The sequence below is a fragment of the Acomys russatus genome, chromosome 1 (genome assembly GCF_903995435.1).
Source record: "Acomys russatus chromosome 1, mAcoRus1.1, whole genome shotgun sequence".
NCBI lineage: Eukaryota > Metazoa > Chordata > Mammalia > Rodentia > Muridae > Acomys > Acomys russatus.
This window is the reverse complement of record NC_067137.1, coordinates 5,238,421-5,262,451: the sequence shown is the minus strand read 5'-3', so window position 1 is coordinate 5,262,451 and position 24,031 is coordinate 5,238,421. Positions and strand designations below refer to the sequence as shown.

Genomic DNA, 24,031 nt, shown 5'->3' with positions numbered 1-24,031 from the left:
GGGTGGGGTGGTGATGTCAAGGCGTCGCCCCGCCCCCTCCCGCAGTCGCCCCGCCCCCGGGCCCGCTCCGCCTTCCTCCCGCCCCGAAACCCGGAAGTGGAGGAGGAGGCGCGGCGGCGGAACCGCAGAAGCTGGCTGAGCCCTGCCCAGGAGCAAGTGTGGGGTTGGGGGCGGGGGGCGGGGCTCAGCAGCCCGGGCAGCCCGGCCTGGACGGGGCGGGGGAGGCCATGGCCTCCGCAGAGTTGCAGGGCAAGTACCAGAAGCTGGCTCAGGAGTACTCGAAGGTACCCATCGTGGGTGGGGAGTCAGGGGTCCCTGGCCCTGCGGCCTCGGCTGGCCGTGGCAGCGATTTGGGACGGTGGGGGATGCTGAGGGCTCCTCCTCATCCCTCCACCTCTTGATTCCACCATTACGACGCTTCCACCTGCAGCTCCAGGGAGATAGGGCCGGGCGGTGTCTGGGTCCGTGTGCGTCTCTGCAGAAAGGAGCTGGAGTTTGATTCTCCCTTCTCGCTGGACCAGCAGGCTTGGAAGTGGCATGATGACAGAAATCCAGGGCTCAGCCTTTGCTGCTGGCCTGAGGGGAAGGGAGGAATGTGGGACCACCCGTTTGATCGCTGCTTCCTCAGTTTGCCCAGCCCAGTGATGGGGGAGATCATCATTCCTCCTTCCCGAGGGGCTGGTTTCAGGATAAAGAGACTTATCTGCCTCCACATCAGTTTGGGAAGGGTAAATAGTATCATCTGTGCAATCTGCTTCTCTGGGACGGGCGCTTTAGAATACAGATGTTGCCTTCACTGATTTTGACAGCTTAGGTGGTGGAGCCTTGTCCTTTTTTCTTGTGTCTTCCTTACCTGGAGTGGGGCAGTGCACTAGACAGGTTCTCCTTACATGCAGAATTATGCAAAAATAGCGACCTGGCATTCTGAAGTCTTTCAAATGGTGGAGCCTTTTTCTTGGACAAGGGTGGTGCAGTTTCTGGGTAAGGTTTTCTGCCTTGAGAATATTCTAATGAAGTTATTAAAGCAGACTGTCATGCCTTTGGAAATGATTCAGTAGTCATGTTCAATTTTCAATTATCTTGGCGTTCATTAAAATCGATGAAAAGATTTAACCCCTCTTAAAATTTGGAAAAACCAATGTACGTTCCCCTCTATGATTCTATTACGCATATATTTGGGAAGGTAAAGTGAACATTTTAAGAGAAATGAAACTTGCATCTAAACATGCACCTTTAAGTCTTCAGCATCAGATGGAAGCCTGTTATGATGCTCTGCTTAGCCCACTCACACTACCATTGGCAACCTCGCTTAGCAATTCCATTTGAAATCCACTCAGGTGTCTTTGCCTCAGTGTCAGAGATTGTGAGCGTCTTTTGAGGAAGACTTCCTTGTTTGAAAGAGCCAGAAGTTTGGAACAATTCCATATGATGAAGGAGGGTGGGTGGAGGATAGGACAGTGCCCAAATTTGCCACTACTATTTTTGGTTGAAAATGTTTCATGCATATAAAGTGAGGGGACTGATTTCCAGCTCTGGAGGGAAAACAAGCTTGGAAGGCGGTTCCAAATGGCCAGTGAGTAGTTCCAGAAACGCTCAGAGCAGTGGCCGCGTTGCTGAAATAATTATATCACCTCCTGAAGTAATAAAAGACGTGGAAAGATTTGAATCTTTTGGGTATATAAGTGTGTTCGACAAACTCGTGTTGTTACATGCACCTTGCGAACTGTGGGCCAGAGTCAGGTGAGTGAGCCAGAGTTCCAGCTGCAGAATCACCTTTAGTAGACTCTTCAAATATGTTATGGGGTTATGATAGGATGCGGCCAGCAAGTTCAGTGCAGCACGGAGAGAGGTCACTGGCTAAGGGCGGAAGTAGCTTTCCATGTAATGAGATTAGCCTGTGTTTGCAGCCATGAAAGCCCATGGCAGAGTGTGCTGAAAGGAGGGTGGACTAGGTCATGAAGGGTGTGGATTTCACATAAGACACCTGCAATGAGAACGTCAAAGAGACCTTTCCTCCCGTACACCCATCCATCCGTCCATCCATCCATCCGTCCATCCATCCATCCATCCGTCCATCCATCCACCCATCCATCCATCCACCCATCCATCCACCCGTCTGTTCGTCTGTCCATCCATCCATCCATTCATCCATCTGCCCACCCATCCATCCGTCCACCCATCCATCCATCCACCCATCTGTATCTATTAGAGAGAGAGAGAGAGAGAGAGAGAGAGAGAGAGAGAGAGAGAGAGAGTGTGTGTGTGTGTAGGGGTAGTGTGGTCAGGAGAATTGATTTTGTTTTTCACCATGTAGGTTCCACGTGTTAAACTTAAAACATCAGGATTGGTGACAAGTGCCATTATGGTTGAGCCATCCTAAATAAAGATCTCTCTTAGTAAGGGAGCAATACTACTTTTTGGAAGGAAGCTGGTAACTATATGGAAGGTAGACTGAAATAGAGAGTTAGGTTTGTTTGTTTGTTTTCTTGTTTTTTTGAGACAGGATTTCTCTGTGTAACAGCTCTGGATGCCCTGGAACTCGAATGGTAGAACAGGCTGGCCTAGAACTCACAGAGATCCACCTGCCTCTTCCTCCCAAGTGCTGGGATTAAAGGCGTGTGCCACCACTGCCTGGCTGAGAGTTAGGTTGGGAAGAAAGTATATAGGCTTTAGTAAAGTCAGTGACTGGAATGGAGAGAAGAGGCCACATTCAGGAGTTTGGGTTTAAAAATACTTTTAGAGGGCTGGAGAGATGGCTCAGCAGTTAAGAGCACTGACTGCTCTTCCAAAGGTCCTGAGTTCAATTCCCAGCAACCACATGGTGGCTCACAACCATCCATAATGTGACCTGATGCCCTCTTCTGGCCTTCAGGGGTACAAGCAAGGCAGAGCAATGTATACATAATAAATAAATAAATAAATCTTTAAAAATAAAATAAAATAAAATAAAAATACTTTTAGATTACCTCTATTTTTGAGGACCTACTTTGTTCCGAGCACTGGACTCAAGAGATAGGAACAGTGTATAAGCTGTTTGTCCTTGAGTCTTTAGGACTTGTGGGTGAGGGAAGACACAGAGTTGACAAAACTGTGAGGAGGAGGATTGTGATTGCCATTAACCAAGGAAGGTCACAGGCCAGGCGTGGTGAGGCACACCTTTAATCTCAGCACTCGGGAGGCAGAGCCAGGTGGATCCCTGTGAGTTCAAGGCCAGCTGGTCTACAAAGTGAATCTAGGACAGACAAGGCTACACAGGGAAACCCTGAGAGAGAGAGAGAGAGAGAGAGAGAGAGAGAGAGAGAGAGAGAGAGAGAGAGAGAGAGAGAGAGAAACCAAGGAAGATCAAGTGGGAGCAAAGGAGCATTTTAAAGATAAAGACAGAATTTAGGGATGCTGGGCATGTTAAAGTTGCATGTTAGCTTGAGATAATGTTAGGAATAATTTCTGACAGTTATAAAAATAAATAAAGATGAACTCGCTAAAAATGGGGGCAAAGACTATTTCCTTTAACTAGTCCCATAAAGATGAGCTTGGAGAGTTAGTCAGGGAATGGATAAGAGAGCACCTGTAGGAATGATGTGCCGGGAAGAGGGGGTGCTGAGGAGGCCTGCTGGATGTGCTCATCTCCCTTGTTGGGCCAGGCCATTTCTCTTTCTTTTGTTTGCACTGTTATACATATTTCTGAACATAGAAACAACAGAAGAGGTGGCTCGAACCTGAGGCAGGGGGATTGTCCTGAGTTCTCTATATAGACCAGCCTTGACAGCCTGCGCTACAATGTAAGACCATGTCTCAAATCCCACACCACACACACATATACACGCATACTCATACATTCACGTGCAGGCATGCTTGCTCACTTTGCACGTTCACACACACACACACACACACACACACACACACAGACAACAGACACTGGTCAAAGACTTCGTGTACTTTTTATTTCCTGTTAATCTAGTGCGAAACATTTTCTAGATTAGATCTCTGTCCTTGGCAGCTTTATGTCACGGAAAGGAATACTGTTTTGTTCCCTTCCCTGGTGCACAGATTGTGGGCTGATTACGGAAATCAACTTTCCTTGATCTTCCGTCTTATCTAGGATTATTTTTTATTTTTTCGGTGCAAATGGAGAATAAGACTACATAGTTTGGGCAATTTGAGGTCATTGGAGACTCTTAAGATTTCAGTTTCAGTAGTTTGGGGGAATGAAAACATCTGTCAGCCATGTGTGTGTTTATGTGTGTGTTTGTGTGTTGCACAGCTTTAATCCCAGCATTAAGGAGGCAAAGGCAGGTGCAGTTCGAGGCCAGCCTGGTCTATAAAGCAAGTCCAAGACAGTGAGGGCTACACAGAGAAACCCTGTCTCAAAAAACAAACAAACAAACAAATAAACAAACAAATCAGGGGATGGGTAGAGGAAGCATCAAGGTTCTGCATCCCTCTGAGAGCACACCTCTAGTGACCTGGGAAACTCTCGAAAGACCCCACTTCTTAATGTCCATAGCATCCCCCAGCCCCTCAAAACCAAACAACAACAAAAACCAAACCAGGCCTACTCTAGACATCAGTTTTCTGTGTGGACCTTTAGGGGACACTTAATACCCAAACCTGAGCACATGATAAATTTTGAGGATCATCTCTCAAAGAATGTTATCAGTAAAGTAGCCTTTGTTCAGATAAAGGTGATCTTTCCGGGCTCTCCATGTGGTCTTGAGAACCAACAGGGAAACCAAACATCCTTTATTTTTCTAGCAGTTCTCCTTGCAGTTGAAGCAGCTGTTTGTGAAGATGGATGGCCTCAGGGAACAGTCCAGACCTCTATCCTAGTATAGAGCTACTTGGGAAGGGCCAGTTTGGGTCCAGTTTGCTCTGAAGATGATGGGGCCTGGTGGAGCCTGATGAATCACCAGCTCTAAGAGAAACAGGCTTGATCTGGATTGCATGAAAATAGAATACCAGTTTTCATTAATCTTGATGTGTAGGTTTTAATGGCCAATGTGGGACAGCTGTGGACTCAGTGCTGCGAGCAGAACTCTGCGTGGAAAGGCAGTGTTTTTTTCCTTTCCTGTTCAGTAGGGCAGCCACGTGTGGGAATTAATTTATATTTATTTACTTATTTATTATTTTGTGTGCATATATGTGAGTGTGTGTGTGTGTGTGTGTGTGTGTGTGTGTGTGTGTGTGTGTATACACTCGCATGAGCCACAGCATATGTGTGGAGGTCAGAGGATAGCTTGCGAGTTTTGCTTCTCTCCCTCTACAATATGGGTTTCTGAGATAGAGTTTGGATTGTCAGTTTTTGTGGCGAGCTGCCTTACTACTAACTGAGCCATCTCACTAATCCTACATGTGGAAGCTGCGCGTGGCTCAGGGCTACCCTGTTGGACAGTGCTGGTTGACACTCTGGCTTAGCACCTCATGTGTAAGTCAGCAGACTGTGCTAACTTTCAGGTTCTGGTCTAGTAGGTCTAGGGCGAGGCCTGAAATTTGCTCCCAAGCTGCTGTCATAGCTGTCCAAAGACCAAATGTTCTAGAACAGTGATTCTCAACCTTTCTAGTGCTGTGATCCTTTAATATAGTTCCTCGTGTTGTGGAACAAAATAAAATTATGTTGTTGCTACTTCATAACTGTAATTTTGTTACTGTTATGAATCGTAATGTAACTATCTAATATGTAGAATCATGTGATCCCGGAACCACTGTTCTAGAATAAGAAGGTCTGGAAGACTGGTCCCCTCTGCCTGAGCTGACTCTCCTAGTTGCTGAGGGGCAGCTAACCTGTAAGCCTTATGAGCAGGAGTTTTGTCTCGGCCAGTTTTCTTTCATGAAGACAAGGCCTGAAGAAAGCGGTCCACTGAAGCCATGCCTGAGAGGAGGCTTTTCCTTTATCAGGGGCAAGATAGCCCCTGCTGATCAGTGATCCACAGGCTGCAGCCTGGCCCCTCCCCATTTCTTGTGGTAGGGACAGTTAGTCTGAGAGAAAGTGCAGGCTAGAGAGTTGCACAATTGCATGGAGTTTTAGGGATCATCCTGGCCAGATACTGTAGCTGGAAACTGCAGATAGCTTTAGCATTCAGAAACTGTGAACTGGGGTCGTGGTGAGGTTTAGGGGTGTCTCTTAGGCACATTGTTTTGTGATAAGGGAATGCTGTATTATTAAAGCTGGTTTTATAGGGTTATAAACCAGTTGTAAATGTCAGGATGTCTACTGTATGAGAGTAGCCACGTAAGAATGGCTCCAACATGGGTGGTGGGGGGTGAGGGGTGAGGGTTGCGGGGTGGGGGGTGAGGGGTGGTTGGGGTTTAGATGGAGAAAGGCGGTGCATGACTCATTCCTCCTTCCCTCTCAGCATTGTGGTTGTGAAGTCACATACCCCTCATCTAGAGCCTGTGATCCTGACAGAGATTGGTAGGGTGACATGAGGGGACTGTGGCTGGTTTTCTGCTACACTCTGTGTTCCTAGAGAAACATCTGTGTCATAGGCCTGATGGAGGGCTGGGGCTGGTTGGGAGCGTTGGGCTCTAGGCTCTTGAGGGCTCTTAATGGCCAACAGCACAGGGAGAAGCGCCTTGGAAAGACTGCACATGTGTGTGGAATTTTATTTGAATAATTAGTTCAACATTATTGAATTCTTTTTCTTTTCTTTTTGTTTTTGTTTTTCGAGACAGGGTTTCTTAGTGTAGCCTTGACTATCCTGTACTCGCTTTGTAGACCAGGGTGGCCTCGAACTCACAGCAGTCCTCCTGCTTCTGCCTTCCAAGGGCTGGGATTAAAGGCGTGCGCCACCACCGCCTGCCTGAGTTCTTTTTCTATGACCTGATCTTTTGTTGTGAGCAGGAATCATACAGAAGTACATACTATGTTTCTCTCCTGGAGAAGTTTAACTTGGTATGGTGGATATGCAGACAGAAATACACATGAATTAATAACTGTAACTTTCCAACTTCAAAAAAGTAAAGTTAAGACAAAACACAAACAACGCCCATCTTGTTACTAGTAAGTGCTGAGGACTGAGGAGCAAGTGCACTGTGGGCCGCAGGTGGTTAGGGAAAGGTTATGGCAGGGGTGGGAGCAGAAGTGAAAAGTGTTCCCTCAGAACCGATAGGCTTACTCCTTGCGAAGGAGAGCTCTCAGTGTTTTGCTGAATCTAATCAGGAGCAGGGTGGGTAGTGAGGAGAGGGTTAGAGGACCGTGGAGGGAGTTTGAGAGATCCTGGTCCTCCACCTGATGGCACAGAAGAGCCGCTACTGCTCGGAACAGGCTGTGCTGTCTTCAGGGTCATATTCTGTGTAATGGAGACATCAGGGCACCTGCTCCTCAAGTATGTCAATATGAGTCAGTCTCCATACCTGTCTCCTAGATGAGTTGGTATCTGGATGTAACTCAGCTCTACAACAGCAGGTGCAGTTCACCCCCTCTCTGTGGTCAATGCCGGAGAGGAGGACGCTGGATTGCGGAGGACCAGACTGAGGGTAGGAATCAGGGACCTGGCTCATCGCCAGGAGAGCATCCAGTGCTACAAAGTGGAGCCACAAAGTATAGTGCCACCATGCATCTTCACCAGCCTCTGAGATACAGATTTCTTTCTTTCCTTTTCTTTTTTTTCTTTCTTTTTTATTTATTTTTATTTTTTGGTTTTTTTGAGACAAGGTTTCTCTATGATATTTTGGCTGTCCTGGACTTGCTTTGTAGACCAGACTGGCCTTGAACTCACAGTGATTCACCTACCTCTGCCTCCCGAGTGCTGGGATTAAAGGCGTGCGCCACCACTGCCTGCCTGAGTTCTTTTTCTATTACCACACCCGGTGAGATACAGATTTCTAATGGTATTTTGTCGACTAGTTTCACAGAAGCCATGCTTTGAGTTGAGAGTTTCCCAAAGGAAAACCAGATTTTTGTTTTGTTTTGTTTTAGTCAGTTAGATTGGAGGCCACACAGTTACTTGAAAGTTTCCCCTTTAGCAAATTGGACTATTCAACTTGTTCTAAATTGTCTCCACTATACCTTAGAAACGAATGATAAGATTTTATTACAGGGGCTGGAGAGATGGCTTAGAGGTTAAGAGCTCTTGCAGCGCTTGCAGGTAGAGGCTGGAAGATCAGGAGTTGAAGGCTAGCTTCAGTTAAAAGCGAGTTCCAGGCCAGCCTGGACTGCATGATGCTCTGTTTCTATCTCCTAGCTGTACGACTTGTCAGTTCCCATTCTGCTTGCTGGGCAGCATGGTCCTCAAGAGTGTTTATTGCTCAGAAACTAGAAGCTAATAATGAAAGTCAATATTAAAGCAGCGTTTCTCTCCTTGGGCTTTTAGAGCAGAGTTTTTCTGTAAGGAGCTATATAGTAAATAATTTAGTTTTGAGATGCTCTAACCACTGTTGCAATTGCCCATCTCTCTTACTTCATGTGGTACACAAATAAAGGAGTATGACCGCATTCCAGTAAAACCTCAAAGGAGGTAGTAGGCATTTGGATCTTAGACTTTTGTTTGCCAAGCCCTTAAAAAAAAATTAGATTTTTAAAATTATTTTTATTTCTGAAAATTTTGTGTATTTGTCTATGTGGGTGAATACCATTGTGCGTGGGTACCTTTGGAGGCCGGAGGGCATGGATCCTCTGGGAATTGCAGTTATAGGTGCTTGTGACTCACCTGACGTGGGTACTGGGGACCAACCTCTGGAAAAGCAGCAAGAGCTCTTACCTGCTGAGTTATCTCTCCAGCCTCTTAAACATTTTATGCCTACATTTAAAAAAAAAAGCATCAAAATACAATATTGCTAATTATCTTAAATATTTTCTTTCCTTTTAAATTACTTATATATATACACACACATGCGTATATATCTGTATGCCTGTGTATGTGAGTATATGCACACATATGTGAGCAGGTTCTAGAACAGAGGCCAGAAGAGGACATAGTAGTCCTTTGGTGCTCTCCACTCATCCCTTTGAGATACTGTCTCCTCCTGAGCCTAAGGTTTGCGTTTCCTCAACTGAATGAGAACCAGCCACTCTCCCTCTTCTGCTTCTCTCAGAAGTGGGGTCATAGGTGTGCATGGGATAGCTGGCTTGTTATGTGCGTGTTGGGATCTGAACTCTGGTCCTCATGACTTGACAGCATCTTTCCAGTCCTAGAATTTTGTTTTTGAGACAGAGTCTCATCCTGTAGCTCACTTAGGCTGGCCTGGAACTCACTATTATACCACAGGCTGGCCTCCAATTTGAGGAAAATTTCCTGCCCCAGCCTCCCGGTGTTGGGATTCCCAGTGTGAGCCACCACCCGTGACAAGTTGTTAAATTCTTTGCAAAGAACAGCCATATCATTTACTTCTCCTCTCTCATATCCTTTATAATCTCAGTTCTCAACCTTTTCTTGACGCTTTCACAGGGGCCTTCTAAGACCATTGAAAAACACAAATATTTGCATTGCAATGCTTATCAGGAGCAAAATTACAATAATGACATAGCAGTGAAATTACTTTTATGGCTGGAGTTACCACAATGTGCAGAATTGTTTTAAAGGGCCACAGCATTAGGAAGGTTGCGAACCACTGGCTTAGAGCAATGCTGTACATGGGCGCACTAATAAACGTGCCTTGAAGAGCAGTCCCTTTACGTCCACTGATAAGATCTCGGCTGCCATCTGTGGAACACTGTGCCAGGTGGAGCTTTGATGTGGGTTTCTTACCTGGCTCTCAGTGTCCTCGCAAAGGGGAGTAGCAGATGGACTTGCCCATGTTGCAGACCATGTGACTGGAGCTCAGAAGTCTAAGTGGAGACCCTTCACAGTGTCTAGTAAATGGTGGGATGTGGATTTAGAGATGCTTCCTGTTTAGCGGTGAGCTGTGATTCTTTACTTCCTAAAGGAAGTGCTTGCCCCTTCATTCTAATCTTAAACTTCCTGTTTTGTTTTAAATATCCCTGGAAGGTTTAACATTCAATATTTCCATTTTCTTGGCACAGAAAAGAGTCACTTTTTACCTCCTTTCTCAGGAGGCAGGTATGAGCTGTTATAATTTTGATTAATTAATTCATTACATTTGTGACAAAGTCTTCCTGTCCAGCCATAAACTTGCTGTGTGGCCCAAGTTGCCCTTGATCCTGTGATCCTCTGTCCCGAGCCACTCAGGTTCTGGGATCTGTGAGCCAGCACACCTAGTGAAATAGATTTTTTTAAAGCTCATAGATAAAATTATTCCCTCTTAGTTCCTCAGAAGAGAACAGGGTCAGTCAGCGTCTGTGTCGGCCTGTCAGGCCCTTGCCTCCGCCACATTTGTCATATGCTTCCATGTCCCTGTGCTGTGCTCCTTTTTTGCTGAGAATACTTTCTTCTTACACTGTAGAACCAGTCAATGGTGGTTACACAGCTAGAGACATAAGTATAACTTTACCAAGTATTTACAGGGGCAGTAAGATGGCCAAGCAAGTATTATGGGCTGGTGAGCTGTGTGACCAGAGGAGCCAGCATGGAACAAGAGTGAGGTTGAGGTCTCTCCAAACTCTGAGAATCTCATCTTGAGACCAGCAGGAATAGGACCGTTCCCTCCCTGCCCTGGGTCAGGTAGCCTGGTGGCCAGGTTACAGGTTAAACTTCCTCTGTCCTTATAAGGTCATGTCTAGCAAGCACCTGGAATTCCTCTTCATGCAAATAAGGTGTTCCAGGCACCTTGGCCCAGGTTGATGATGAATACTCCTCTGAAAGCCTCTACCCACTCCACAAAGGTTCAAGTAGCCTTTGTTCCCCCAATTAAATGAGCTGCCTCACTGAAGCTGTCTCCCGAGAGGGTTGTTTCTCATGCGCCACCAGATGAAATCCTGCATGGTCCCCTGGCTAAGCTCCCTTCCCTCCAGTTTAGCTCAACGAGCCTGGGTACCCTGAGTTGGGAAGCAGGAATGGGTGGCAAGTAGTGACAAATGGGCTTGCTGACAAGCCTGAGGACCTGGGTTCTCTCCCTGGGACCTGCATGGTAGTAAGACCCCTTCCAGTTGTCTGCTGGTGCGCGCGCGCCCACACTTGCGCAGGCACACGAGCGCATGCACACACACTCAAATTCTACCTAATTTCCCAAGGAGAAAGTCCATCTTACCAGCCTACTTTTCTCTCAAAATCTCTGTGAAATAGTAGCTGGTGTTGTTTAGTTGGCATTATAACAACGGAGTCCAAACTGCCAGGCTCCTAATGTCAGTGTGTCCATCTTGCTGTTCTGTGCCTCCATATCCTCGTCTCTAAGGCGGAGGCGAGGAGCCAGCCTCCTTAGAATTGCGAGCACTGGCTGATGTCACACACAGAAGGCACCTGGGACTCAACAGTACAAGTGGATGTGTGTGTGTGTGCGCACGTGCCAGAGAGTAAGCTCAGTGTTACTCCTCAGGTGCTGTAGAGATAGGGTCTCTCACTGGTCTGGACTTGGCAGCAGACTAGGCTGGCTGGTCAGCAAGCCCCTGAGATGCACCTGTCTTCAGTTCCCCAGTTTACCACGCCTGCCTTTTTAAAAAACAAAACCAAGCAAACCCCCATGAGTTCTTGGAATCGAATTCATGTTCTTGTGTCTGCAAGGTAAGTTATTTTATGACTTAGTGTGTGTGTGTAGAGGGGTATGGAGCAGCTTTGAACATTGAATGTGCTTCAGCTGATGACTGGTAACAGTCCCGTTCCTGGAGCATTCCTCTGATGATGGAGTCAGGTACTACCAGGCACTAGGCTCACTGCGTCTCTTGATGCCCTACACTCTGGTCACTGCTTATTCTGTTGTGTCTAATGAAACAGTGTTCCAGAATTTCAAGAACACAGCATTTTCTCTCTTTATTTTGAGATTTTATTTTATTTTTCTTATAAGTGTTTGCCTGCATGTATGTATCTGTGGCATGCAGACTCATGTACAGAAACCATGGTCACCAGAGGAGGATGTTGGATGCCCTAGGACTGGAACATGGAACATGGATACTGGAACATGGAACATGAATGCTGGAACTTGAACTCAGGTCCTCTAGAAGAGCAGCTAGTGCTCTTACCCACTGAGCCATCTCTCCAGCCCAATATTTTCTCTTTTATTGTATCATTTTAAATTCAGGACCATGGCTTATAAAGAATAGAAATCCAGATAAAGAATGATATACTCAAAGCAAGGAGACTTGGGTATTTACTTATTTATCTTTGTAATGAAACCTCTAGACTCACACTAGGCAAGCACTCTGCCACTGGGCACAGCCCAGGGGACACAGATTTGCTAGTGAGTAGGTTTATGTTATTGGAGAACTTACCTTCTGTGTTCCATTTGGCCAGTAATTAGTTCAGTTTCCCTCCACAAGCACACTTGAGTGTGCGCTTGCACACGCACATGCATGCACACACATAATACACACGCACATGCACGCATACATATGCATGTACACACACAAGCACATGCAGCGCACACACATACGCATGCGTGCGCACGCGCGCGCGCGCGCGCACACACACACACACACACACACACACACACACACACACACACACACGAGGAGAGTTAGCTGTTCACTGTAGTGTTTTATTATGAAGCCGCTGTGCTTTACATTAAAAGTAATTAGTGCTTCCTGTTTTTAGCTCCGAGCTCAGAATCAGGTCCTGAAGAAAGGTGTTGTGGACGAGCAGGCCAGCTCTGCTGCACTAAAGGTAAGAAGGAGAACCTGGGGTTGCAGAGGTCGCTCCGTGTTGGGGAAAGCTCGTGGTTTGAGGGGTAAAGTCCCAGGTCTTCGCCACTGATTTACTAGGCATAGCGAAGGTAACACTGTCCCTGTGTCTAGCTTTCCTTCTTGCTTACGTATGTATGTTAGATGTTTCCTCAGCTATTTCTGCAGTTCTAAAGGTTGTACACATATACTGACCTTAGCTAGTGCATCTCTTCTCTAGCTCAAGCCTTTGTGGACTTAAATCCATGCAGATGAGAGCAGCGTTGTGTCTGGGGTCTCTAGGCAGCCCTCCGAGAGGCCTGGTCATGTTTATGTTTGTCTCCCCAGTGGTCAGCCCACAGGCCCTAATAAATGAGTTTGGATTGGGAATCGTGTGGCTCACTCACTCTTGCCTTTAGTTTGCTACTTAGTAGTGGTAACTGTTGACACGCACACTGCTTGAGTGACAGGTTTACCACCAGCAACCTTGGTTAGCCAAAGCACAATAGGCTAAGGGTGGGTTCACCTCTGTTCATTCTGTTTGGCATGTAATAAATGCTGGCTGATGATATTTTTGAATGGACAGATTAATTTTAGGATATGGATTACTTTCCTGCAACCTTTGGAGAAATGATCACTGCCTCTCCTAATGCTTAAAACCTAGGACCGAGAAATCTCTACAAGTACCTGTTCTGTGTGGCAGCTGCTTGTGCTATGCTTATGGGTAGCTGTGGTGGTAGCGGTGTGTGGCGGCTGTGGCAGTGGTGCCGAGATCTTTAGTTCTGTCTGCGAACTTCACCACATGCCAGGCATTGTACTGAGCACATGACTACCCACAGTATCTCATTGTCTCCAAATCCTCTGTAGGGTTGGACATCCCTGGTGCAGAAGCCAGGCTCTTCCAAAGCTCCTGACTGGTTAGCACATCTGGAGCATCTGGAGGTAGCAGTCACTAATTCTGGCAGTGTAAAGAAATACTTCTTGTTTTATTCCTTTTGTCATTGTAATTACAGCACTAGTGAAGGGTTGCCAGTCGGGAAATGCAGATGTTAGGGTGTGAGTTGCTGGGGATGGGGGTGGGGGTAAATGTCATTGATTGGACTTTTCTTCATTTGAGGTTTTATGATAATTTACTTGAACTGGACCTGTGTGTACCTTTGACCTTCAAGTGAAAATTAGGGCTTCCTGGATAAACAGTGGGAAAGAAAAAGTATTTTTCTACTCCCCAGGGCACGTGGTTGGGCTTGCTGGCTGCCTTTGTCATGCAGAGCTGTCAGCAAGCACACACTGGGCCATTGCTGTTCCTTCTCCAGTGCAGTCCCAGTGTCTGTTACAGCATCTGCACTGCTTAGTTGCCTCATTGTTGGAGCGAAAGTAATCCAGAGTCATTATTTAAGAAGACAAAAGAGTGGCTGTTTAATACCAGTGAACACAAAGTTATAAGTAAAATATAGTTAAAATAGTGTATTTTTAAATAAGACGAAACTAAATGTGTCTGTCTAACTTCTTCTTTCTTACCCCTTTATTGTTGAGCTTTTTAGGATATTTAGATTTTTGTGCCTGTTGTCACAAGCTTGAAAGTGAACTGATGAGGACCAGAATCTGAACGTACTCTTGTGCTGTGTTAATATTGGCCTTAAAATCTAACAGGTCAAAGACTTAGGTGAAAATAAGTGTGCTGAGAAGACTTGGGGCTGGGAATGTAGCTCAGTGGTAAGTGCTGGCGAGCCGTAGGCGGCTGAAGGCCAGGCTAGGTTCTGACGCACGCACGCATGCAAGGTGTGAAGAAAGGGGATGAGAGTGGGGTAGGATTTCATTTAAATTCAGAGGGAACTCACAGAGAGAGGAACAGAAGCAGATTTCCTGCTCTCCGTGATCACTGAGGGCTATTGTTACTGAGTCTGGTTCCCTTAAAACATCTACATTTATAGGTAGTCCATGGCCAGTCTGCTCACACCAGTCTGCTCACTGCCACAGACAGCGACGCAGAGTTGCAGACATTTTGCTTTAAGTTGCTCATAGTCTGCTGTATCTGTATATGTTTTTTCTTATTTTATTTGTAAATATACTAGTTTGGCTGGAAACAAAGTTTTTTGGTGCAAAGTAGCTAACAACCTAGCTGAAGTGATGAGCATATAACTTACATCCCCTGAAGCAAGGTGGTGTTTGATTTTATGTTGCTGGAACAAAGACTTAAAAAAAAAAAGCCAAACTCTGTGTGAGGAACTGATTTGCTTTGATGTAGGAACAACTGAAAATGAAGGATCAGTCATTGAGGAAACTACAACAGGAAATGGACAGTTTGACATTTCGAAATCTGCAGCTTGCCAAGAGGGTGGAACTCCTTCAAGATGAGCTAGCTCTCAGTGAACCTCGAGGCAAGAAAAATAAGGTGAGTTCAGTAAAGGCTACTATGTGGCCTTGGAGAGGCCTGGTCAGAGAGCCCCTCCAGGCTGTATCTGCTAACTCAGTCCAGAAGGCAGATGTTCGCCGTGTAGACACGTTTTCCTTTCTTTTCTGTTTTTGAGATGAGATCTCTTCATGTACCTCAGGCTGGCCTCAAATCCTCAATTCTCCCATCGTATCCTCCCTGGTGCTGGAGTGACAGGCCTGTGCCCCCATGACCAACTAGTTCAGGGCCATTTGCATAGAAAAGTCAGTTTTAAAAAACTTAGTAGCAGCAAACATGTACATAATTGAGGTAGTATCTGAGAAAAATGAATGGAGTATCTCATACTGCTCAAAATTGATGTCTTGGGTAAGTGAGGAACTGTAATGGCTGAAGCAGGCAGCATGGGGTGGGCGGGGGTGGGTGGGGCAGGGGTGGGGCTTTGAGATGGAGTGTTGCCTCTGTGGTTTTGCTTGATAGGCAAATTTCGGTTCTTTTTTGTTTGTTTGTTTTGTTTTGTTTTTTGAGACAGGGTTTCTCTGTGTAGCCTTGGCTGTCCTGGACTCACTTTGTAGACCAGGCTGGCTTCGAACTCAGTGATCCACCTGCCTCTGCCTCCCGAGTGCTGGAATTAAAGGCGTGCGCCACCACACCTGGCTAAATTTCTGTGTTTAAAAACATAAGGAGGGATGTCGGGCCAGTGGTGGTGTCTTAAGGCTGAATGTATATAGACCCGTATTCTACCCGTGTGTTAACAGGCTGTGCCAAGGGGAAGGAGTAGACAGGGACCCCGAAGCAGGGTGGGTGCAGGGAAGAACAGCGCGTCTAGGGTTCAGCTGGGTTTAAATCCTCTGCCTGCTGTCTACAAATGCATTAACATTTGACAATGCTGTGAGTCTTTTAGCCTCAGGTTTTCTCCACCATTAAGTGGGGATGAGAATGTAATGCTTACTGGGATTACACGGGATCACATGACGTGCCTAAAGCTGTGTGACCATGTGATATGTTAATAATACCTTCCTGTATGCATCGACATGTTTAGAAGGAACCTCTGAAGTGTTTAAGTAAAGAGAGGACAAAGAGGGCCTACCAGGTGCACATGAGAGCTACCAGGACATGTGCATGCTTTGGGAATTCCAGGCTGTCCTTGGAGGACGTGGCCAGTAACTTCAAACATGACTATCAGTGCTTTGGTTGGTTTTTTTTGTTTTGTTTTGTTTTGAGTAGGGGTCTTAGTCTGTAGCGCAGGCTGCCCTTATATTAAATATGTAGGCCAGGTTGGCCTCAGATGTGTAGCAATTAATTCTCCTGCTTCAGCTTCCTAAGTACTGGGATTACAGGTGTGAGCCACCAAGTATGGCTAACACACCAGATTAATTATTCAGCAGAAGTGCCCAAGACTTGTGAATTATCTTAGTAAAGCTTCCAAGTTTGGGAACACTGAGGACCACAAGTAAGTCATTTTAATGTGCCTCATGTACTTTTTGTGTGCCAAACGTGATGGCTACTTAGTATCTGTTGTTTTTTTATTTAGCTGTATTTTCATAGGACCATTTTGTCACCAGTTTGTGTTGGATTAGCAGGTGGCTTCATTTGAAGTAATGAGTAAGATGCAGAAATGGCAGAGTATGGGGAACTGATGTCTAAACAGTGTCATTGTTAGACTGTCTGTGTATCACACTGAAACAAGTGGTCATTCTCAGATCTCCTAAATACTACTGTTCTTCGTAGTGCAAAAGTTAATATTAACAAGAAGGGATTTTTTTATAAGCTCATTGTATATATACTAGCTTTATTTTTAACATGGCTATCTTTTTATTTAAATAGGAACTTATGTGGACTCTAATGAACATTTGTGAATGCAAATAAATAATTTAATATTTTTTCTTTTTCTTTTTTTTTTGATATATGAGTGCTCTATCTGCATGTACACCTGCAGGCTGGGAGAGGGCATCAGATCATTTTATAGTTGATTGTGAGTGTCCATATGGTTGCTGGGAATTGAACTCCGGACCTCTGGAAGAACAGGCAGTGCTCTTAACCACTGAGCCATCTCACCAGTCCTCTTTTTGGTTTTCGAGACAGAGTTTTTCTGTGTAGCCCTGACTGTCCTGGAATTTGCTCTATAGACCAGATAACCTTGAAGTCAGATTCACCTGCCTCTGCCCAGCTTCACCAGAACTTATTTTTTTAAAGATTTATTTATTAATTATCATGTATATAGTGTTCTGGCTGCATGTATACCTGCAGGCCAGAAGAGGGCATCAGATCACATTGTAGATGGCTGTGAGCCACTGTGTGGTTGCTGGGAATTCAACTCAGGACCTCTGGAAGAACAGCCAGTGCTTTTAACCTCTGAGCCATCATCTCTCAAGCAGTCAGTGCTTTTAACCTCTGAGCCAACTCTCTAGCCCTCACTAGAACTTCTTAAAGGAAAGCAATAGCTCAGACTCGCACAATCTCTCCCAAACCGAATGACCAGGTCGAGGCCAGATTTCCTGCTGCTCTGTCTTCCGCCAGCTCCCGAGTCCATGTGCGGAAGATGATGAACTCATTTACTTTTCCTCTGTCTCTCCCTTGAGCTTTTTTCCCTTTGCAGTCTTTGCAGTTCCAGTTTTGGTCCCTGTAGGCAAAGTTAAGCGACAGACTGTGTGCCGTGTGTAGGGCTGTTTGAAAATGGTGAACACACAGAGAAGACACACTACTGAGGTTGTGGAGCTGCTGTGTGCCTTAACGTTTCTCTAAAGGATCAACATTGTGTGGACATAACTTGTTCTTCCCACCAGAAAAGTGGAGAATCTTCTTCTCAGTTGAGTCAAGAGCAGAAGAGTGTCTTTGATGAAGATCTGCAAAAGAAAATCGAGGAGAATGAGCGGCTACACATTCAGGTGACAAAAAATGAGCTATAAAAGAATGGGCCTTAGGGGCTGGCAGGGTGGTTCAGTGGGTAGAGACACTTGCTGTCAACCCTGACGGCCCGAGTTCCACCCTTGGGTCCTACATAGTGAAAGGAGGGAACCAACTCCACAAGTTGTCCCAATGACTACCACATGTGCACTGTTTTGTGCCCATACACAGTAAATAAATGAGTAAATGAGTAAATAAATATGTGTCTTGGTAGTGGAGAGATGGCTTTGTGGTGAAGAGCACCTACTGCTCTTCTGGATGACCCAGGTTCAGTTCCTACCACCCATTTTATGGCTCAAAAATGCCTGTACCTCCAGTCGCAGGGGATCCTTTTCCTGGCTCCTGAGGGCACGGTATGCATGTGGTGTAGTATGAAACATGCAGACAAAAAACCCTATACACATAAAATACATAAATCTTAAAAAAAGAATAAATGGGTCTTATAATCTCAGAAGTTGAAAAAAATGAATGCCAATAGTTTCCTTGTTGTCTGCGTGGGTTTTTTATGTCTTCTGTGTCCTTACATATGTAATGGGACTGATTTGTTCATGTCTCAAATCTCACACATGGCTTGGTGTGAATATGAACATTTGTTCAGAGTCTTTGGACTAGAATATACTAGGCAGCAGTCCCTTTCCCTAGACATTGATGGCGTGGATCATTTGGTAGGAGCTTATCAATAAGTAGGGCTTGTTTGATGATCTGTGATGTGTAGTTGATTCTTTGTTTATGGATTGTGAGGTTTTTTTGGTTTGTTTGTTTGTTCGTATTTTTGAGGCAGCTTTTATTGTAGCTCAGAGCTGGCCTTGAGCTCCCTGTGTAGCTTCGGGGTTTTGGAATCTTAGTTCCCTGCCTGCCTCTGTCGCCCAAGTACAGGGTTACAGGTATGGCTCACCACACCCAGCTCTGAAAACCCTTAGGGAGCAAGAGATGGCTCAATGCGAAAATGTACTTGCTCCCAAGCCTGGCAACACGAGTTCTGTCCCTGGAACTGTAAGATGACTGTTGTCTTCTGAGTTCCACACATGCAAACACATAAATAAAGACATGTAAATAAAAATTAAAAAAAAAAAAAAAAAAATAAAAAGAAGAATTTTGAAAAATTTGATCTTGTTGCGTGTTAAGTGTAAGTAGTGATAACTCTTAATTAGTATCAGACTCATTAAGGAAACGGCTCTGTGTGTTTTAGGAACAGCGCCTCAGGTGAATTGTCTGTGAATAGTTGTTCAGAGTAGACATTTGTGGGCCTAAGAGGCTTGGTGCAGGCTGCTGTGTTTCAGTATCCTTTCTGGAGACAAAGACCAGTGATATAACACGGTCAGGGTGTTTCCACCTCTGTAGGAGAGATAAGAAAGTACTGCCCTGTTCCCTGGTCCTTCTAGCCACCTCTAGCCACATGGCAGTCACTGCTGCGCAGTCGTGGGGATCCTCAGGAAAGAAACGGCCCTTTCCTTTCAGTTTTTTGAAGCTCATGAGCAACACAAGCATGTGGAAGCAGAGCTGAGGACTCGGCTGGCCACTCTGGAAACCGAAGCTGCTCAGCACCAAGCTGTGATTGATGGCCTGACCCGAAAGTACATGGAGACCATTGAGAAACTGCAGAATGACAAAGCTAAGCTAGAGGTAAGCCCTGCTGCCCAGGGAAGCATGTTAAGAACTCCGGCTTCTCTAAGTTCTTGGATGCCTTGTGAGGAGGGCTCAGCCGTAGGCTAACCTGTCAGTTTTTCTTTTCTTTTCCCCCTAAAATTCAGGTAAAATCTCAGACTCTGGAAAAAGAGGCCAAGGAATGTCGACTTCGAACAGAAGAATGGTACGTGAGAACATGTGTTCTAAGAGGCCGTGAAGTCAGAACCAGAGCCTGAGGCTCCGCTTAGCTCCTCTCTTCCTATCCCACTGTGAGCTGAGGAGACTGGAGCGTGTTACCCTCAGGGCCCTTCTCCATTCCCAGCGGCCCCTCATCTTGACAGAGTGGCCTCTGCTTGGCCCCAGCAGAAGGTCTGGGAGATCCTGCTCTCGTCTGCTTTGTGTTTCTGACTCTCCTGGCACAGGGACTGCCCAATAGTCTGCAGTAGGAAACCTGCCTGCATGATGACAACTTTCTTATGCTACATTCTGAGTGAACATTACATAACAAGCGGCCAAAGCCGTTCATAGTCTTAACATTTTCTATTTTGGTGTTTACTATATACTTCGGTGTTACTGCATTAGTTGAAACACACGTGTGGTTGAGATGTTTATCTGTGCTAATAGTTTAACCAAAGCAGAAATTATCAGCTGTTGAACTCAAGAAATACTCTAGTATTAATACTTAAAAGAACTCTGCAGTAATAAAACATAAGGAGTAAAGAGGACATTGATGATTATCTTGGTAAGTAAACTGAGGTTGCATAAGGGACTGGAACTGTGGTGGATTCCCCAGAAGTCTCAGTGGGGCTGGTGCCTCTCCTAATGTCATCTGTGAACAACTCTCAGTGGAGTGTTCCAGATGTCGGCACAGCTCTCTGAAAGCCTGCTGCCAGCTGTTAGGGTAACAAGCAATTGACGATTCACTGATTGATGATAATGTGGTTTTGCTGGTTCTTTTTTCTTTCAGTCAATTACAATTAAAGAATCTTCATGAAGATTTGTCAGGTAGATTAGAGGAATCCTTATCAATCATCAGTGAAAAGGTCCCTTTTAATGATACAAGTAGGTATTACTTACATGTAAGTTTCTGTTATTTGTGTTTTTGAATCTTTCTATGGTAACCAGTAAATTAAGATAATTCCTAAGCATCTGGCCAGGGTGGGGGTGGAGGGACAAGGAAAAAGAAAAGAAAAAGAAAGATCAAATTGGCCCCAGGTGGATGGGGGTTGGGAGGCTCTCTTGATCAGCTGTGGCTCTCATGTTGCCTAGGGACACTCTAAATCATCTTTAAGTGCTCCAAAGCCAGTCTTTTTGGGAGACACCCATCTCATTCTTTTAACTGCATTTCTGTATCCTAAGGCAAACCAACCTGCACATGAAGTGGTGGGGTGTTTGCGTAAGAGAAATTGTACACAGGGTTTCCGGGTGTGTGTGTCCCAAGCAGGAAGTGTCTTTTTGGACTCTTCTGCTCCTTGGGGAGTCCCCAGTGACAGGGAGCTGTTGGGGAGTCTAGCATCCTGGAGATGACCTGGGGGCTTACACACTCAAGAGTGATGAAAAGGAACCTAAACAGTAGCCTAGAGCCGCACTCACATGTGCAGTAGATATTTAACCTTTAGGTAAGGATTTAAATGAAACCCTTGAAGGCAAAGAAAATATTTATTGGGAGCCAGTGAGATGGCTTAGTGTGTCAAGGCCTTGCTGCCAAGGCTGCCAACCCGAGTGCAGTCCCCAGAACCCACATGGGAGGAAGGGAGAATTGACTCCCAAAAGTGTCCTTTGATCTCACTTTCTGTGGCATTCAGGTGCTTGCTCATGTGCTCCAGAAAATAAATTAGCTTTTAAAAATTAAAACATAAAATAAATAAATAAAATTTAAAAGCAAATCTATTTGGAACTTGAAGCCTACAATCAAGTTAATGCACACTTCCATTTTGTACAGCTACATTTGAAATTCATTTTTTAGTTTCCCTAAATTTTTCTCAGAAAATCCTGGGGCCAGAAAAGAGAAAAGGAAAGAGAAAACAGTCTTTTGATTGCACACTGAAATCAGCATGGGTGAGGCTGGAGAGGAGGCACAGAGTGCCCTTCCAGCAGACCTGGGCTCCGCTTCCTGGGAGCTGACTCTGAGCGAGTGCGTGTGGTGCACAGACAGGCTTTGTGATTGTTCCTGTAACTAGTTGTTTATGCAGTTGAAACACACAAACACGTAAAATAGTTAAAATCAAAATCAGCACAGACTATTTCTGTATCAACAACCTAAATTCCGCTTGAAAACTGCGCTGTCTCCAGCTTCTATAGTGCTGTGAGTGGCGTCAGAGCATCTTGCTGTGGCTGCGCCATCCCCGTGGCTCAGTTACTTGTTACTCCATCAGCAGGCAGGGTCTTCCTGCTTAGGAACCGTTGGATCCTTTTCCAATCCCACTTGTCACCCAGTTTTAGATTCTTGGCACATCATATCTGTGGGTTGCTTTTAGTTGTTTAAGCTACTCTGTGCCACAAGTTGGAGGTGAGGGAAGGGGGCCTCACTTGGAGCAGCCTTCTCCGAGGAAGTCCTCAGACCTGTGTGCAGGAGCCCGGCTAGAACATTAGGAAAAAAAGCAGGGATTTCAGAACCTCTGTGACTCCGTGACGTCTCAGGGATAGTAGTTCAGTGTGGCTGCAGGCCCAGTCGGGATGTGAGGAGCAGTGGCCGGGACGTTCTAGCTGAGGACTGAGGACTGACTTACATGGCCTTCATTTGCATGGGAGTTGTTGGAGTGAGGTGTTGTCCTGGGTTTGTGTCCTCACAGGGTATCTGGAGCCTAGTGGAGATGGCTTCATGTGAGCCTGGGTGACCAGAGACTGTAGAGAATCTACATGGGTGGTTTGGGGGAGCAAGGGAGAGGGGAGGAGGCAGTCTGAGGGGAAGATGATGCTACAGTAGACAGGAATAAAAGGTAGATGGGTATCTTCAGGTCATGACAGAAACTACCTGCAGCTATCAGGAAAAGGAGGGAGGTTTATTTGGGAAGAGGAGTGGCTGAGCTGTGGACTTCAGCCTGTGAGGTGGAGCTGGCCTAGGGACGTGTCCTCTGCTTTCTCTTGCCCCAGGCCTGGGCTTGACTCCCAACACCCACCTCAGCCAAACAGCGATTCTGGGGAGTTTGATTTCCTCATTTTGCCTCCTTGGGCCCCTGCACATGTGTGGTACTTTTACTCAGAAACACACACATGAAGCAGAATACTGCTTTAAGGATCACTTTCACCTTGGCCCTGGTCCTGGCATACAGCAGGGAGGAGACTGATTTCCTGGTGGAGCTGATGTTATGTGGACTGTAGTGCAGCAGCCCTGGCTTCGCTGTTACTAACAATCAGCATTTTTGAAGTGATAGATCAGCTCTGTGGGGACAAGAAGCAAGGCTCCAAGGGGACTGAGAGAAGCAGGGGTGCTGAGGGACAGAAGGACCATGTGGCTGAGCAACAGCAGTGGAGGCTTAGCCCTGGCAAGGAGGCACAGGGACTTGTAGAATGGCTTGTGCCAGGCTGGGTGACAGGCGTGATGAGAGGAGGCGAAGGTCATGAGAAAAGAGCTACAAGCAGTGTGGTGCTTGGTGTTAGGCAGCACTGAGGCAGGGGCAGCCGCAGCGTGAAGAGGACAGAGCAAGACCATGGAACCAGCATCGGAGCTGGGACCAGCAGCAGCAGGCAGTGATGGATTTGAACCCTATTGGGGAAGCTGGCAGTTGGGGATTGTCGTGCCAGTCCCACAGGGCTATTGTAGAATAGTGACAGCAGGAACACTCTAGGGATCTTTAGAGGCCCAAAGAGGTCTTTGAAAGGGTCTCCTTGCTGTGGAAATCCAGGAGTAGTTTGTTTGTCTTAATGCAGAAGTTATAGAAAGACACAGTTATTGCTTACCTGAGAAGTCACACATTCCCTATACATTCCATCCTCCTGCCTGTGATTGCCGGGCTGGGCGCTCTGGGTTCTCAGAGGAAGCTGACTTGGCGGTTGCTCCTCTCTGAAGATGGAGCTGAGCTCTCATGGCCTCACTCTTGTTTTGTAGAGTACAGTCAGTACAATGCTCTCAACGTTCCCCTGCACAACAGGCGGCACCAGGTAAGGGAGGAGTAAGTGTGTGCGTGTGCGTAGTTTCAGCCATGCGGCCCTATCCTGCTAAGTGAAGTCAGCTCTTTGGGCTTCTACTTGATGTGCGAGGACGCTGCTTTACTCTCATTCACTCATTGAAATTGTATGAGTTGCATTTACTGAATTCATGTGCTATTGATTTCTAAATCGTTATTTATTATTTATTTATTGGGGGAGAGCTCATATATGGAGGCCTGCGGACAGCTGGTGGGTGTCTATTTTCTCCTTCCACTACATATTGAGCTCTGGCCGTCAGGCTTGGCAGCACTGGTGGCAAACGCCTTTACCTAGTACTACTATTGATTATTTTATTACAGGATCTCAGTGCATATCTC

At 45.9% G+C, this 24,031-nt stretch overlaps 1 protein-coding gene across 1 annotated transcript in view; it reads left to right on the top strand.

Moving 5' to 3' along the window:
* The first annotated feature begins 143 nt into the window (after nucleotides 1–143).
* Nucleotides 144–24,031, top strand: part of Ppp1r21 (protein phosphatase 1 regulatory subunit 21) — a 66,111-nt gene continuing 42,223 nt past the window's right edge. The window contains exons 1-8 of the mRNA XM_051157774.1: nucleotides 144–284; nucleotides 12,579–12,647; nucleotides 14,889–15,035; nucleotides 17,819–17,920; nucleotides 19,398–19,562; nucleotides 19,691–19,749; nucleotides 20,533–20,627; nucleotides 23,614–23,666. Coding sequence (XP_051013731.1) covers nucleotides 228–284; nucleotides 12,579–12,647; nucleotides 14,889–15,035; nucleotides 17,819–17,920; nucleotides 19,398–19,562; nucleotides 19,691–19,749; nucleotides 20,533–20,627; nucleotides 23,614–23,666 — 747 coding nt within the window. The 5' untranslated portion in view covers nucleotides 144–227. The remainder of the gene's footprint in view (nucleotides 285–12,578; nucleotides 12,648–14,888; nucleotides 15,036–17,818; nucleotides 17,921–19,397; nucleotides 19,563–19,690; nucleotides 19,750–20,532; nucleotides 20,628–23,613; nucleotides 23,667–24,031) is intronic.